This window comes from Nerophis lumbriciformis, linkage group LG24, assembly GCF_033978685.3.
Source record: "Nerophis lumbriciformis linkage group LG24, RoL_Nlum_v2.1, whole genome shotgun sequence".
NCBI lineage: Eukaryota > Metazoa > Chordata > Actinopteri > Syngnathiformes > Syngnathidae > Nerophis > Nerophis lumbriciformis.
Genome location: NC_084571.2, coordinates 16,842,595 through 16,860,187, shown reverse-complemented (window position 1 = coordinate 16,860,187; position 17,593 = coordinate 16,842,595). Strand labels below are relative to the sequence as shown.

General features: G+C 48.0%; 1 protein-coding gene across 3 annotated transcripts in view; it reads right to left on the bottom strand.

The window, feature by feature from the left end:
* The window catches only part of nbr1b (NBR1 autophagy cargo receptor b), a 125,971-nt gene that overhangs the window by 67,423 nt on the left and 40,955 nt on the right, over positions 1-17,593 (bottom strand). For all 3 annotated transcript variants that reach the window (XM_061981690.2, XM_061981691.2, XM_061981693.2), the window contains 3 exons: positions 9,076-9,201; positions 1,016-1,222; positions 344-503 (listed from right to left, as the gene is read on the bottom strand). In XM_061981690.2, coding sequence (XP_061837674.2) covers positions 344-503; positions 1,016-1,222; positions 9,076-9,201 — 493 coding nt within the window. The remainder of the gene's footprint in view (positions 1-343; positions 504-1,015; positions 1,223-9,075; positions 9,202-17,593) is intronic.

Genomic DNA, 17,593 nt, shown 5'->3' with positions numbered 1-17,593 from the left:
CACTGACATCAGGTGAACATCAGATCTAAGTGTCACTGACGGCAGTTGAACATTAGATCTAGGTGTCACTGACATCAGGTGAACATCAGATCTAGGTGTCACTGAGATCAGGTGAACATCAGATATAGGTGTCACTGACATCAGGTGAACATCAGATCTAGGTGTAACTGACTGTAGGTGAACATTAGATCTTGGTGTCATTGATGGCAGGTGAACATCAGATCAAGGTGTCACTGATGGCAGGTGAACATCAGATCTAGGTGTCACTGACATCAGGTGAACATCAGATCTAGGTGTCACTGACGGCAGGTGAACATCAGATCTAGGTGTCACAGATACTGACCTTGGTGTCAGCGCTCCAGCTCATAGTTCCAGTGTTCCTCATCTTCCAGTACTTGATGAACTTGGTCCCAGGACGCAGGCGGGTGCCATCAGGAAGGTTCTCATCCAGAAAGGTGGCTGTCATGGCAGGAACCATCAGAGGACATGGACGCTTTGGTCGCCTGGAGAAAAAATGCAAGGATTGTTCAGCGTGTCTTTCACTTTCAGTCTGTACTGTAGGGCTGGACCATTATGGCAAAAATGATCATCACCATAATTCTTGTAGGTATTGTAGTCACGATTATTCAATCACTTGAAAACATGAGTATTTATTCTACCACCACAACTTGAAATATAGTTTAAAAGAACACATATAACTTAGTAACCAATCAACCTTGATGTTACATCCATGATGTCGTTCACAACAACAAAACAGATGAGATGTGTTGTGTGTATGTGATTGTTTTTACATAGATGTTACATCCATGATGTCGTTTACAACAACACAACAGATGACGTGTGTTGTGTGTGTATGATTGTTTGTACATTGATGTTACATTTATGATGTCGTTCACAACAACACGACAGTGTTGTGTGTATGGTTGTTTGTACATTGATGTTACATCCATGATGTGGTTCACAACAACACAACAGTGTTGTGTATGATTGCAGAAAAAAGTAGATAAACACTAACTCTGGGCTGCTGTGCTGTGTGGCGCGAGGCTGAAGGAGGACAGGCGAAGAAGTGGCATCATGGTGGGAGGAGCTCCACTGTAGGCCACGCCTCTCCATCCGTAACTGTTTACGGATCTCCTTGACCTCGGCCTTCAACAGACGTTTTTCTGCTTTAAGACGCTGCTTCTCGGCCTTACGGAAGCTGCGGTCTCCCCGCCTGTAGAACCTGGAAACCATACCGTCATGAGATAGGATGGACTTGGATTTTAACAGGGACAAGAACTACAGTCAAACAGCTAAAAATGAACAGTAAATAATACATATTGCACACAAATGATTCCAATGTGTACAAAAGCTAAAAGCAGTGAAGTTGTCACATTGTGTAAATGGTAAATAAAAAGAGAATAGAATGATTTGCAAATCCTTTTATTTCCTTATATTCAATTGAATAGACTGCAAAGACAAGATATTTACTTAATTTTTAGAATTTAATGGCAGCAACACATGTCAAAAATGTTGTCACAGGGGAATTTTTACCACTGTGTTACATGGCCTTTCCTTTTAACAACACTATTGGGAACTGAGGAGACCCATTTTTGAAGTGGAATTATTTCCAATACTTGCTTGATGTACAGCTTAAGTTGTTCAACAATCTCCCTTCTGATATTTTAGGCTTCATATTGCACCACACATTTTCAATGGGAGACAGGTCTGGACTACAGGCAGGCCAGTCTAGTACCCGTACTCTTTTACTACGAAGCCACGCTGTTGTAACACGTGGCTTGGAATTGTCTTGCTGAAATAAGCAGGGGCGTCCATGATAACGATGGCAACATATGTTGCTTCAAAAGCTGTATGTACCTTTCAGCATTAATGGTGCCTTCACAGATGTGTTAAGTTACCCATACCTTGGGCACTAATACACCCCCATACCATCACAGATGCTGCCTTTTACACTTTGACCCGAGAACAGTCCGGATGGTACTTTTCCTCTTTGGTCCACAGTTTCCAAAATCAATTTGAAATGTAGACTCGTCAGACCCACCAATGGTCATGAGCTTTGGGTCATGACCGAAAGGACAAGATCACGGGTACAAGCGGCCGAAATGAGTTTCCTCCGCCGAGTGGCGGGGCTCTCCCTTAGAGATAGGGTGAGAAGCTCTGTCATTCGGGGGGAGCTCAAAGTAAAGCCGCTGCTCCTCCACATCGAGAGAAGCCAGATGAGGTGGTTCGGGCATCTGGTCAGGATGCCACCCGAACGCCGCCCTAGGAAGGTGTTTCGGGCACGTCCGACCGGTAGGAGGCCACGGGGAAGACCCAGGACACGCTGGGAAGACTATCTCTCCCGGCTGGCCTGGGAACGCCTTGGGATCCCCCGGGAGGAGCTGGACGAAGTGGCTGGGGAGAGGGAAGTCTGGGCTTCCCTGCTTAAGCTGCTGCCCCCGCGACCCGACCTCGGATAAGCGGAAGAAGATGGATGGATGGATGGATGGATGGACTCGTCAGACCGCAGAACACTTTTCCACTTTGCATCAGTCCATCTTAGATGAACTCGGGCCCAGCGAAGCCGGCGGCGTTTCTGGGTGTTGTTGATAAAGGCTTTGACTTTGCATAGTAGAGTTTTAACTTGCACTTACAGATTTAGCGATCAACTGTAGTTACTGACAGTGGTTTTCTGAAGTGTTCCTGAGCCCATGTGGTGATATCCTTTACACACTGATGTGGCTGTTTGATGCAGTACCGCCTGAGGGATCCAAGTTTCGTATTATCATGTCTTACGTGCAGTGATTTCTCCTAATTCTCTGAACCTTTTGATGACATTACAGTGCGTAGATGGTGAAATCCCTAAATTCAACAAACACTCAGGCATTTGTTGACAAAGTGGTGACCCTCACCCCATCCTTGTTTGTGAATGACTGAGCATTTCATGGAAGCTGCTTTTATACCCAATCATGGCACCCACCTGTTCCCAATTAGCCTGTTCACCTGTGGGATGTTCCAAATAAGTCTTTGATGAGCATTCCTCAACTTTCTCACTCTTTTTTGCCACTTGTGCCAGCTTTTTTGAAACATGTTGCAGGCATCAAATTCCAAATGAGATAATATTTGCAAAAAATAACAAAGTTTCTCAGTGTGAACATGAAATATATTGTCTTTGCAGTCTATTCAATTGAATATAAGTTGAAAAGGATTAATGCAGCTGAGATAGGCTCCAGCACCCCCGCGAACCCAACAGGGACAAGCGGTAGAAAATGGATGGATATATTCTCTTTTTATTTACCATTTACACAACGTGACAACTTCACTGCTTTTGACTTTTGTAGATGACGACAGGTGTGGACAGTATTGTAGACGGACACATTTGTCCCGAGTTAGCATGCAGCATGTGATGTGTCGTGAACGTTGTCACAACTTGTTTATAAAGTCTGTAGTTTGACTGGGATGTTCACTCCTCCTTCATTTAACTGCAAACTTTATCAGTGCTCCAATAACATCAACACTAGCTCAAATGTGTTGTCGTCTCATCCAACTGAACGCAGGCTTAGTTGTCAGTGAGGCACAAAGATTGTGTGTTGGATGTGAGGGGTATCACTCTGTTTATTTTTGTTGGCCAAACTGTTACACTGAACCACAAGGAGGTGTTGTTGGAGAACAAAGCTTGCATCTTCATTCGCCAAACTGCTTTGTGTTTTATATTGATATCAAAAAGTAAACATTGTTTGTTTTTTTAATTACTTGTGTTTTTTATTTTTATTTCACAGTCCATCCATCCATCTTCTTCCGCTTATCCGAGGTCGGGTCGCGGGGGCAGCAGCTTAAGCAGGGAAGCCCAGACTTCCCTCTCCCCAGCCACTTCGTCCAGCTCCTCCTGGGGGATCCCGAGGCGTTCCCAGGCCAGCCGGGAGAGATAGTCTTCCCAGCGTGTCCTGGGTCTTCCCCGTGGCCTCCTACCGGTCGGACGTGCCCGAAACACCTTCCTAGGGAGGCGTTCGGGTGGCATCCTGACCAGATGCCCGAACCACCTCATCTGGCTCCTCTCGATGTGGAGGAGCAGCGGCTTTACTTTGAGCTCCCCCCGAATGACAGAGCTTCTCACCCTATCTCTAAGGGAGAGCCCCGCCACTCGGCGGAGGAAACTCATTTCGGCCGCTTGTACCCGTGATCTTGTCCTTTCGGTCATGACCCAAAGCTCATGACCATAGGTGAGGATGGGAACGTAGATCGACCGGTAAATCGAGAGCTTTGCCTTCCGGCTCAGCTCCTTCTTCACCACAACGGATCGATACAGCGTCCGCATTACTGAAGACGCCGCACCGATCCGCCTGTTGATCTCACGATCCACTCTTCCCCCACTCGTGAACAAGACTCCGAGGTACTTGAACTCCTCCACTTGGGGCAAGATCTCCTCCCCAACCCGGAGATGGCACTCCACCCTTTTCCGGGAGAGAACCATGGACTCGGACTTGGAGGTGCTGATTCCCATCCCAGTCGCTTCACACTCGGCTGCGAACCGATCCAGTGAGAGCTGAAGATCTTGGCCGGAGGAAGCCATCAGGACCACATCATCTGCAAATAGCAGTGACCTAATCCTGCAGCCACCAAACCAGATCCCCTCAACGCCCTGACTGCGCCTAGAAATTCTGTCCATAAAGGTTATGAACAGAATCGGTGACAAAGGGCAGCCTTGGCGGAGTCCAACCCTCACTGGAAACGTGTCCGACTTACTGCCGGAAATGCGGACCAAGCTCTGACACTGATTATACAGGGAGCGAACTGCCACAATAAGACAGTCCGTTACCCCATACTCTCTGAGCACTCCCCACAGGACTTCCCGGGGTACACGGTCGAATGCCTTCTCCAAGTCCACAAAGCACATGTAGACTGGTTGGGCAAACTCCCATGCACCCTCAAGGACCCTGCCGAGAGTATAGAGCTGGTCCACAGTTCCACGACCAGGACGAAAACCACACTGTTCCTCCTGAATCCGAGGTTCGACTATCCGGCGTAGCCTCCTCTCCAGTACACCTGAATAGACCTTACCGGGAAGGCTGAGGAGTGTGATCCCACGATAGTTGGAACACACCCTCCGGTTCCCCTTCTTAAAGAGAGGAACCACCACCCCGGTCTGCCAATCCAGAGGTACCGCCTCCGATGTCCACGCGATGTTGCAGAGTCTTGTCAACCAAGACAGCCCCTAAACATCCAGAGCCTTAAGGAACTCCGGGCGGATCTCATCCACCCCCGGGGCCTTGCCACCGAGGAGCTTTTTAACTGCCTCGGCAACCTCAGCCCCAGAAATAGGAGAGCCCACCACAGATTCCCCAGGCCCTGCTTCCTTATAGGAAGACGTGCTGGTAGGATTGAGGAGGTCTTCGAAGTATTCCCTCCACCGATCCACAACATCCGCAGTCGAGGTCAGCAGAGCACCATCCCCACCATACACGGTGTTGACACTGCACTGCTTCCCCTTCCTGAGGCGGCGGATGGTGGTCCAGAATTGCTTCGAAGCCGTCCGGAAGTCTTTTTCCATGGCCTCCCCGAACTCCTCCCATGTCCGAGTTTTTGCCTCCGCGACCGCCGAAGCCGCACACCGCTTGGCCTGTCGGTACCTGTCTGCTGCCTCAGGAGTCCCATGAGAAAAAAGAACCCGATAGGACTCCTTCTTCAGCCTGACGGCATCCCTCACCGCCGGCGTCCACCAACGGGTTCTAGGATTACCGCCACGACAGGCACCAACTACCATGCGGCCACAGCTCCAATCGGCCGCCTCGACAATAGAGGTACGGAACATTGTCCACTCGGACTCAATGTCCAGCACCTCCCTCGTGACATGTTCAAAGTTCTTCCGGAGGTGGGAATTGAAACTCTCTCTGACAGGAGACTCTGCCAGGCGTTCCCAGCAAACCCTCACAATGCGTTTGGGCCTGCCAGGTCTGTCCGGCATCCTTCCCCACCATCGCAGCCAACTCACCACCAGGTGGTGATCGGTAGAAAGCTCCGCCCCTCTCTTCACCCGAGTGTCCAAAACATGAGGCCGCAAATCCGATGACACAACTACAAAGTCGATCATGGAACTGCGGCCTAGGGTGTCCTGGTGCCAAGTGCACATATGGACACCCTTATGTTTGAACATGGTGTTTGTTATCGACAATCTGTGACGAGCACAAAAGTCCAATAACAGAACACCACTCGGGTTCAGATCCGGGCGGCCATTCTTCCCAATCACACCTCTCCAGGTTTCACTGTTGCTGCCAACATGAGCGTTGAAGTCCCCCAGTAGAACGAGGGAATCACCCGGGGGAGCACTCTCCAGTACTCCCTCGAGTGAATCCAAAAAGGGTGGGTACTCTGAGCTGCTGTTTGGCGCGCAAACGCAAACAACAGTCAGGACCCGTCCCCCCACCCGAAGGCGGAAGGAAGCTACCCTCTCGTCCACTGGGTTGAACTCCAACGTGCAGGCTTTGAGCCGAGGGGCAACAAGAATTGCCACCCCAGCCCGTCGCCTCTCACTGCCGGCAACGCCAGAGTGGAAGAGAGTCCAGCCCCTCTCAAGAGAAGTGGTTCCAGAGCCCTTGCTGTGCGTCGAAGTGAGTCCGACTATATCTAGCCGGAACTTCTCCACCTCACGCACTAGCTCAGCTCCTTCCCCCCCAGCGAAGTGACGTTCCACGTCCCAAGAGCCAGCTTATGTAGCCGAGGATCGGACCGCCAAGTGCCCTGCCCTCGGCTGCCGCCCAGCTCACACTGCACCCGACCTCTATGGCCCCTGCTATGGGTGGTGAGCCCATTGGAGGGGGGACCCACGTTGCCTCTTCGGGCTGTGCCCGGCCGGGCCCCATGGGGACAGGCCCGGCCACCAGGCGCTCGCCATCGTGCCCCACCTCCGGGCCTGGCTCCAGAGGGGGGCCCCGGTGACCCGCGTCCGGGCGAGGGAAATCTGGGTCCTTGGTTTGTGTTCTCCATCGAGGTCTTCGAGCTGCTCTTTGTCTGATCCCTCACCTAGGACCAGTTTGCCTTGGGAGACCCTACCAGGGGGCATAGAAACCCCCGGACAACATAGCTCCTAGGATCATTGGGACACGCAAACTCCTCTACCACGGTAAGGTGGCAGCTCAGAGAGGAGTTTATTTCACAGTGATTACTTTAAAAACCATTTATGTGCCGAAGCATTTTGTTCCTGTTTTATGATGTATAGTCCTATTTCTGCTGAAACTCTTAATGGATGTGTCCCAATACAGCATGTATGTCATGTCTTTTGATCATGTTTTGTTTTAGTTATGTCCTGTTTTGTTTTTGGTCACTTCGTTCCTGCTTTTTCACTCCCTTGTTTTGTTTCCATGGTTACCCATTAGTTTCACCTGTTGCTCATTTGCACACACGCACCTGTGTTAATCATGTCACTACTATTTAAGCCTTTCAGTTAGTCGTCCTGGCGACATTAACTCTGATACCCTTGCTACCCTAGTCACTCATGCCTGTTCATAGTTTCATGTTGATGTCTATTTCATGCTCCGCTCATGCCACAGTAAGTGTTGTTTGTTTTATGTTCATAGTTTTGCCTTTGTGCGAGTTAATTGTTTTCATAGCCAAGTTTGTTATCCGCCTTGTGCGCGCCTTTTGTTTACACCTTTTTGTTAGTGTTAAAATAAATTATGTATTTACCTTCTCGCCATGTCCGCTCCAGTTCTTTTGCATCCCAGGAAAACAAACCATCCCATAGTCCACGTTATGACAATGTACAAGTACATACAGCAGTACATGTATGTACATAACTTAAGACATACCTGTCTTTAGGAAAATGTAAAAACAGAGATAAAGGCATCATGTAAAGATAAAAAGTTGATATAATTGATAATATTTGTCTTTAGACATTACAAATGACATGATGGCGTCATGTTCCCTAACACTGTTTTACCTAACAATAAATAATCCTGATAAAAATAATCTTCATTATTATTTTGGCCATAATTGTGAAGCCCTATGTGTGAGACTAGATCTCATAAATGAACACTATTTGTATTTATATGGACAACAAGTGCAGTTACCTCTTATGTCCATAAGGTGCCATCTTGCAATTTTCATATGTATTTTTATTTATTCATGTTATTTGTTTCTGCCATATTACATATGCACATTCAATGTTCTACTTGAGGTACATGCATTTTGAATTTGTTCATTTTTTAAATAAAACTTCAGCTTAATTTAAAATATTTTAGTAGAAGTAGTTTTTGAACATTTTGAGCACATTTAAAAATACCGCAATAAGATAAATGATAATTACGGTCACAATAACCGTGATAAGAAGTGTTCATATTGTGCCATCCATAACTGTGTATCAATAAACAATCAAACAAAAACACAGATCACAGGGATCAAGTCAAACCCATCCATCCATTTTCTACCGCTTATTCCCTTTGGGGTCGCGGGGGGTGCTGGAGCCTATCTCAGCTACAATCGGGCGGAAGGCGGGGTACACCCTGGACAAGTCGCCACCTCATCGCAGGGCCAACACAGATAGACAGACAATATTCACACTCATATTCACACACTAGGGCCAATGTAGTGTTGCCAATCAACCTACCCCCAGGTGCATGTCTTTGGAGGTGGGAGGAGGCCGGAGTACCCGGAGGGAACCCACGCAGTCACGGGGAGAACATGCAAACTCCACACAGAAAGATCCCGAGCCCGGGATTGAACGCAGGACTACTCAGGACCTTTGTATTGTGAGGCAGATGCACTAACCCCTCTACCACCGTGCTGCCCTCAAGTCAAACCCAATTTGTTTAATAAAAAAAACTATTTGTACCACTACATTAGAAGTGCATGAGTCATGTTGTGAGTCATGTTGTGACTCATGTAATGACTCATGTAGTGAGTCATGTTGTGAGTCATGTTGTGAGTCATGTCATGAGTCATGCCGTGAGTCATGTTGTGAGTCATGCCGTGAGTCATGTTGTGAGTCATGCTGTGAGTCATGTTTTGAGTCATGTTGTGAGTCATGCCGTGAGTCATGTTGTGAGTCATGTTGTGAGTCATGTTGTGATGAGTCATGCCACGTAGTAGCAGTATGAATCCTACCTGTTGTGGTCGGGGGCAGGTGATCCATGTTCGGGGATGGAGAGGGGAGTTCTGGCCCTCACCAAATTGTGACTGGGGTCATGAGAGAAACTGCAAGGCTCACACAGAGTACAAGATGTACACACACTGTTGGCAGAAATACACAGAAAACACACTATTACAAGGTAATGGTGGGTAAAAGTGCCCCCTAGACCGGTGTTTTTCAACCTTTTTTGAGCCAAGGCACATTTTTTGCGTTGAAAAAATCCGGAGGCACACCACCAGCAGAAATCATTAAAAAACTAAACACAGTTGACAGTAAAAAGTCGTTGTCGCAATTGTTGGGTATGACTTTAAAGAATAACCAAGCATGCATCACTATAGCTCTTGTCTCAAAGTAGGTGTACTGTCACCACCTGTCACATCACGCCCTGACTTATTTTGACTTTCTTGCTGTTTTCCTGTGTGTAGTGTTTTAGTTCTTGTCTTGCACTGCTATTTTAGTGACTTTTTCTTTTTTTTTGGTATTTTCCTGGAGCAGTTTCATGTCTTCCTTTGAGCGATATTTCCCGCATCTACTTTGTTTTAGCAATCAAGAATATTTCAGTTGTTTTTATCGTTCTTTGTGGGGACATTGTTGATTGTCATGTCATGTTGGGATGTACATTGTGGACGCTGTCTTTGCTCCACAGTAAGTATTTGCTGTCGTCCAGCATTCTGTTTTTGTTTACTTTGTAGCCAGTTCAGTTTTAGTTTTGTTTTGCATAGCCTTCCCTAAGCTTCAATGCCTTTTCTTAGGGGCACTCACCTTTTGTTTCTTTTTGGTTTAAGCATTTGACACCTTTTTACTTGCATGCTGCCTCCCGCTGTTTCCGACATCTATAAAGCAATTAGCTACCGGCTGCCACCTACTGATATGGAAGAGTATTACACGGTTACTCTGCTGAGCTCTAGACAGCACAGACACTCAACAACAACACATCATTTTCCAACTATAATTACTGGTTTGCAAAATATATTTTTAACCCAAATAGGTGAAATTATATAATCTCCCACGGCACACCAGACTGTATTCATACAGTGGTTGAAAAACACTGCCCTAGATCACCATCTCTACCTGCTGTTGTCCCGGCAGGGCCAGAAACATCTAAAGGACACCACACACCCGGACACATGTAAAGGACACCACACACTCAGAAACATCCAAATGACACCACACACCCAGAAACATCTGAAGGACACCACACACCCAGAAACATCTAAAGGACACCAAACACCCAGAAACATGTCAAAGGACACCACACACCCAGAAACATGTCAAAGGACACCACACACCCAGAAACATCTAAAGGACACCACCGACCCAGAAACATGTCAAAGGATATCACACACCCAGAAACATCTAAAGGACACCACACACCCAGAAACATCTAAAGGACACCACACACCCAGAAACATCTAAAGCAGTGGTTTCCAACCACCGGGCCGCAAAAAAAAAAAAAAAAAAATTAAATCAACATAAAAACACAATATATACACTATATGTCAATGTATATCAATACAGTCTGCAGGGATACAGTCCGTAAGCACACATGATTGTATTTCTTTATTAAAAAAAACAAAACAAAACAAAAAAACTCATCCCCCCGGTCCGCGGGACAAATTTTCAAGCGTTGACCGGTCCGCAGCTACAAAAAGGTTGGGGACCACTGATCTAAAGGACACCACACACCCAGAAACATATAAAGGACACCACACACCCAGAAACATATAAAGGACACCACACACCCAGAAACATGTCAAAGGACACCACACACCCAGAAACATGTCAAAGGACACCACACCCTCAGAAACATAAAGGACACCACACACCCAGAAACACGTAAAGGACACCACACACCCAGAAACATGTCAAAGGACACCACAAACATCTGAAGGACACCACCTTTCCGAAAGCTGATGTACACCAACGTTATCAGTGTTGTTGCACCAACACTGATCCATCCATCCATCCATTTTCTACCGCTTATTCCCTTTTGGGGTCGCGGGGGGCGCTGGAGCTTATCTCAGCTACAATCGGGCGGAAGGCGGGGTACACCCTGGACAAGTCGCCACCTCATCGCAGGGCCAACACAGATAGACAGACAACATTCACACTCACATTCACACACTAGGGCCAATTTAGTGTTGCCAATCAACCTATCCCCAGGTGCATGTCTTTGGAAGTGGGAGGAAGCCGGAGTACCCGTAGGGAACCCACGCAGTCACGGGGAGGACATGCAAACTCCACACAGAAAGATCCCGAGCCCGGGATTGAACCCAAGACTACTCAGGACCTTCGTATTGTGAGGCAGATGCACTAACCCCTCTTCCACCGTGCTGCCCCCAACACTGATCCTTCAGACACAAACTAGTAAACATTTATTTTGAAAGGTCGCTGTATATCTCATAAAAACATAGTCACAGCATAATTAAGAAGTATAGTCCAATTATTACAGTGATAATAATATAATAACAAAAGTATATTATTGACATGTATAGTCTAATTATTATTATTATTTTTATCAGCGAAACCTGGCTCAAACCAGACACATTTTTCCCACTGAACGAGGCATCTCCTCCTAACTATACGAATGCGCATATTGCCCGTCCCCTTAAAAGGGGTGGGTGGTCGCACTAATGTACAATGAAAACCTTAACCTTACCCCTAACCTAAGTAATAAATATAAATAATTTGAGGGGCTTACTATGAGGTCTGTCGCACCGCTGCCTCTCTACCTGGCTATTATCTACCGCCCCCCTGGGCTCTATTCGCACTTTATCAGTGAATTCTCAGAGTTTGTCGCTGACCTAGTGACGCACGCCGACAATATAATTATAATGAGGACTTTAATATCCATATGAATACCCCATCAGACCCTCCATTCGTGGTGCTCAAGACTAATTGATAGATGTGGTCTTACACAAATAATAAATTAACCCACGCATCGCAACGGTAATACGATAGCTCTAGTCCTTGTCCGGGGTGTCACCACCTCCAAAGTTATGATACTCCCGTATACTAAAGTAATGTTCGATCATTACCTTATAAAATGTGAAGTTCTGACTCATTGTCAACAAGCTAATAATAACCACTGCTTTAGCAGCCGCAACATTAATGCTGTCACAACTATGACTCCTGCTGGCCTACTGCCTTCGGTAATGGCGCCATTCCCAAATGATGTGGGCTCTATTGATAACCTCACTAACAACTTTAACGATGCCCTGCGCGACACCATTGATAGTATAGCACTGCTAAAGCTAAAAAAGGCCCCTAAAAGACGTACCCCATGGTTTGCAGAAGAAATTAGAGCTCTGAATTTATCATGTAGAAAGCTGGAACGCAAATGGCGCGAGACTAAACTTGAGGTTTTCCATCCAGCATGGAGTGATAGTTTAATAACTTATAAACGCATGCTTACCTTAGCTATAGCGAACTACAACTCCAATCTCATCCGCATCAACAAAAACGATCCTAAATATTTGTTCAGTACAGTAGCATCGCTAACCCAACAAGGGACTCCTCCCATTAGCTCCACCCACTCGGCAAATGACTTTATGAATTTCTTTAATAAGAACATTGAACTCATTAGAAATTAGATTAAAGCTACAACTGGGTTCTATTAACACAGATACAAATGTATATGAGACAGATATTGCCCTCCAAAATAGTCTCTCTCTTTTTGATTACATAACATCAGAGGAACTCCTGCAGCATGTAAATGGGATAAAACAAACAACATGTTTACTTGACCCGCTTCCTGGGAATCTTATCAAGGAACTGTTCGTAATATTAGGACCATCAGTGCTAAATATTATAGACTTATCACTTTACTCTGGCACTGTTCACCGAGCATTCAAAAAAGCGGTTATTAATTCTCTGCTCAAAAGACCTAACCTCGATCCTGACCTCATGGTAAACTACCGGCCGGTGTCCCACCTTCCCATTATTTCAAAAATCCTCGAAAAAATTGTTGCACAGCAGCTAAATTAACACTTAGCGTCTAACAATCTCTGTGAACCCTTTCAGTCCAGTTTCAGGGAAAATCACTCTACGGAGCCAGCCCTCGCAAAAATGACGAATGATCTTTTGCTAACGATGGATGCTGATGTGTCATCCATGTTGATGCTTCTTGATCTGAGTGCTGCTTTTGATACCGTCGATCATAATATTTTATTAGAGTGTATAAAAACACGCATTGGTATGTCAGACTTAGCCTTGTCTTGGTTTATCAGTAGGGATATTTCCTTAGCAAGAAGACCCTTGCTGAAGTCCTGGTCCTCCTGCATGCCTGTATGTCACTTCCCGTGGTGCCTAGCCTAGCCAGCACACTGGGATAGAAGACTGGTTCTCGGCTGACCGCGCGAAAGAAACCCTCAGAGGTTCAACGGGCTGAATGGCGACTCCAGCGAGCTTTGTGGAGCGCTACGGGCTGGATGTGTTACGCTATAATGTGTCCAGGCCATCCAATGCACCTGGATCTATCTCCAGCCGTCTCGACTCAGTCTTGCCAATGGATACAGGTGGACTCGGGCGAGAGAGTGAGGTTGGCGCTGCGCAACCCACCCTCACTTAAATCAAATGCACTGCGCAAGTCATGACTTCACACACACACAACCCCCGCAATCTCCCCCGTCCCCACCCAAGTCCTGCGGCGTCGGGCACGTGGTGAAATGGCAGGTGTGGACTTCACTGGAAGCCATAGTCACAAACTCACACGCAGGCAGCTCAGGCCATAGGGTCGCTGTCCAATGACTGAGGCAGCACTGGACTTTGGCAGCCCCCGAGCGACTAGGAAACCCTCTTTAAGTATGCACTGCCTACCTCCTGGCATGAGGAACAGGCTAGAAAAAGTGCCCCAAAAATTTCCTGCCTCACTTTTTCCACTCCAGCTAGCCGCAGCTGGCAGGAGTCCCATTACCAGCGGTAAGAAACAGGGAAACAGAAAAAAGGTGACACCGATCACCCTTGGCGCATGGAATGTGCGCATACTTCTTGATAGGGCTGGTGACCTATCAAGACCTGAAAGGAGAACTGCCCTGATCGCCAGAGAGCTGGACCAGTAAGGCATCCAGATGGCTGCTCTCAGCGAAACACGTCTAGCTGGAGAGGGACAGTTGACAGAGACTGGTGCTGGCTATACATTCTTCTGGATAGGCCACACTGAAGCAGAGCGGCGTGAGGCAGGAGTTGGCTTTGCCATTAAACCCAACTTGGTCTGTAAGCTGGCTGCACTTCCCAAAGGTGTCAATGACCACCTGATGACGCTGCTCCTGCTTCTTCCAGGAAAACACTCTGTCACTCTCATCAGTGCCTATTCCCCGATGACGAACCCAGACGATGTGAAGGAGAGGTTCTATGAAGACCTGAACACTACCATTGCGGCAGTTCCCAGGGCAGACAAGCTCATCATCTTTGATGACTTCAATGCCAGGTGACTGATCACAAGTCATGGGAAGGAGTCCTTGGCAAAAATGGCGTGGGCAGCTTTAACAGCATGGGCACCCTTCTGCTGGAGACCTTGATCACCAACTCAATTTTCAGCCTCCCAAAGCGCAACAGGACCTCATAGATGCATCCCCGCTCAAGACACTGGCACCTACTGAACTATGTCATCGTGAGACAAAAGGGACAGACATGATCCCAGGGTTACAAAGGCGGTGTGCGGTGCAGAGTGCTGGACTGACCATAGGCTCCTTGTGTCTAAGCTGAACAGCATCACAGGACTTCATCAAAGGCCCTCTCCATCCGAGAGGAGGATGTACCCCGGCAGTTCTTGAAGCTGGACACGCGGGGTGGACGGTGCCTCCCCGTCCACCTTGAGACACTGCGCGAATCAGCTGGCTCCTGTTTTCACTGACATTTTTAACACATCTCTGGAGCTATGCCGCGTGCCGTCCTGCTTCAAGACCTCCACCATCGTCCCTGTTCCCAAGAAAGCACAGATCACAGGACTTAATGACTACAGGCCGGTGGCGCTGACGTCTGTGGTCATGAAGTCCTTTGAGTGCTTGGTCCTGCCTCACCTCAAGGACATCACTGCCCCCCTCCTGGACCCACTGCAATTCGCCTACAGAGCCAACAGGTTTGTGGATGATGCAGTGAATCTGGCCCTCTACTTCATCCTGGAGCATCTGGACTCCCCAGGAACCTACGCTAGGATCCTATTTGTGGACTTCAGCTCTGCCTTCAACAGCATCCTCTCTGGATTGCTCCGAGACAAGCTTTACCAGCTCAGCGTGCCTGACTCCCTCTGCAGTTGGATCAATGACTTCCTGACGGACCGAAGACAGCACGTGCGGCTGGAGAAGATTGTTTCGGATGGTCGAACCACGAACACCGGTACTCCTCAGGGCTGTATACTTCCCCCCTGGCTCTTCTCCCTTTATACAAACTGCTGCACTTCCAGTCACCAGTCCATAAAGCTGCTCAAGTTTGCGGACGACACTACCCTCACCCGGCTCATCTCGGATGGCGATGAGTCCGCCTACAGGAGAGAGGTGGACCGGCTGGCGTCCTAGTGCAGCGTCAACAACCTGGAGCTGAACGCCCAGAAAACAGTGGAGATGATCTTGGATTTCAAGAAAGTCAAAGCCCCACCATCCCCCCTCACCCTGATTGAATATCCCACCGTGTCCATTATGGACTCCATCCGTTTCTTGGGCACCACCATGACCCAGGACCTCAAGTGGGAGCCGACCATCAGCTACCTCATCAAGAAGGCCCAGCAGAGGATGTACTTCCTGCGGAAGCTGAAGAAACTTAAGGTGCCGACCGAGATGCTGGTACAGTTCTACTCAGCCATCATCGAGTCAATACGCACCTCCTCCATCATCGTGTGGTTCCCCAGCCCAACAGTCCGGGACAAGCATCGACTGCAGCGCATCGTACATGCTGCTCAGAAGGTTATTGGCTGCAAACTCCCATCCCTCCAGGAGTTGTTCTCCTCCAGGACCAGGAGGTGTGTGGGGCGGATCACAGCTGACTCTTCTCACCCTGGACACAAACTCTTATCCCCTCTCCCCTCAGGCAAGAGACTACGGTCCATCCAGACCCACACCTCCCGCCACCTGAACAGTTTGTTCCCCTAGGCCATCAGGCACATGAACAATAACAAGATCTGATAGCTAAGTTACAGCTTATGTTATTCTATTCTGTGTTATATGTGTTTTATGTTGCACGATTGCACCAAGTAAAATGTATAGTTTGTGAACCAGTTCTCAAACAATGGCAATAAAAACTATGCTGATTCTGATTCTGTACATCAAGATCCATCCTCCCAGAAGGGCTCAAGGTTCCAAACCTCCGAAGCGCTTGAACGTTTCCAGGCTCACCAATGCCTCTGTCAAGCAATCCCTGACTGAAGAGCTCACCAGCAAACTCCAGGACCTGAAACCCTCTGGAAACGTCGAGGAGGACTGGGCTGCGTTCAGAGACACCGTCCACACTGCTGCTCTCAATGCAGTAGGACCTACAGCCCGCAGGAAACCGGACTGGTTTGATGAGAACGATGATCACATCAGAGATCTTCTCCAGGAGAAACATCGTCTGCACAAAGCCCACCTCAGTGATCCAACATCCTCTCGAAAACAGTCTGCCTTCAAGAACATTAAAGCAACCATCCAGCGGGAGCTGCGTCGAGTGCAGGATGACTGGCTCTGCAGAAAATCTGACAAGATCCAGTGCTACGCAGAACAGAATGACAGCAAGAAGTTCTACAGCACCTTAAAGGCCATCTACGGGCCCACAACATCAGGATATCCCCCTCTCCTCTGTGCTGATGGCAGCACACTGGTCACAGACAGAGAGAAGATCCTTGAGCGCTTGGCTGAGCACTTCCACTGTGTTCTCAACTGCCCCTCAGCCATCAATGACAAAGCCATTGCACGCCTCCCTCAAGTCCCAGTCAACACCTCCCTTGACAAACCACCAACAGAAGCTGAGGTCATCAAAGCCATCAGAGGACTTCCAAATGGCAAAGCACCTGGTGCTGATGCAATTCCAGCAGAAATCTACACAGTTGGTGGACCACCTCTGACCAAACAACTGGTAGACCTATTCTGCACCATGTGGAACCAAGGGAAGTTGCCACAAGAGTTCAAAGATGCCTCCATTGTCCACCTATACAAACGCAAGGGCAACAGCAGGACTGCAACAATCACCGCAGCATTGCTATCCTGTCTGTAGCAGGAAAGATCCTGGCCAGAATTCTGCAGAACCGCCTGACGGAACATCTCGAACAAGAAGACCTCCTATCGGAGAGCCAATGTGGATTCAGGCAAGGTCGTGGTACAGTCGACATGATCTTTGCTGCTCGCCAACTCCAAGAGAAGTGCCGAGAACAGAACGTCAGTCTATACTCCACCTTTGTAGATCTGACGAAGGCCTTCTACACTGTCAGCCGAGAGGGCCTCTGGAAGATCATGGCCAAGTTTGGCTGCTCTAACATCTTCGTCAACATGGTCCGTGAATTCCATGATGGAAGGCAGGCACGAGTCC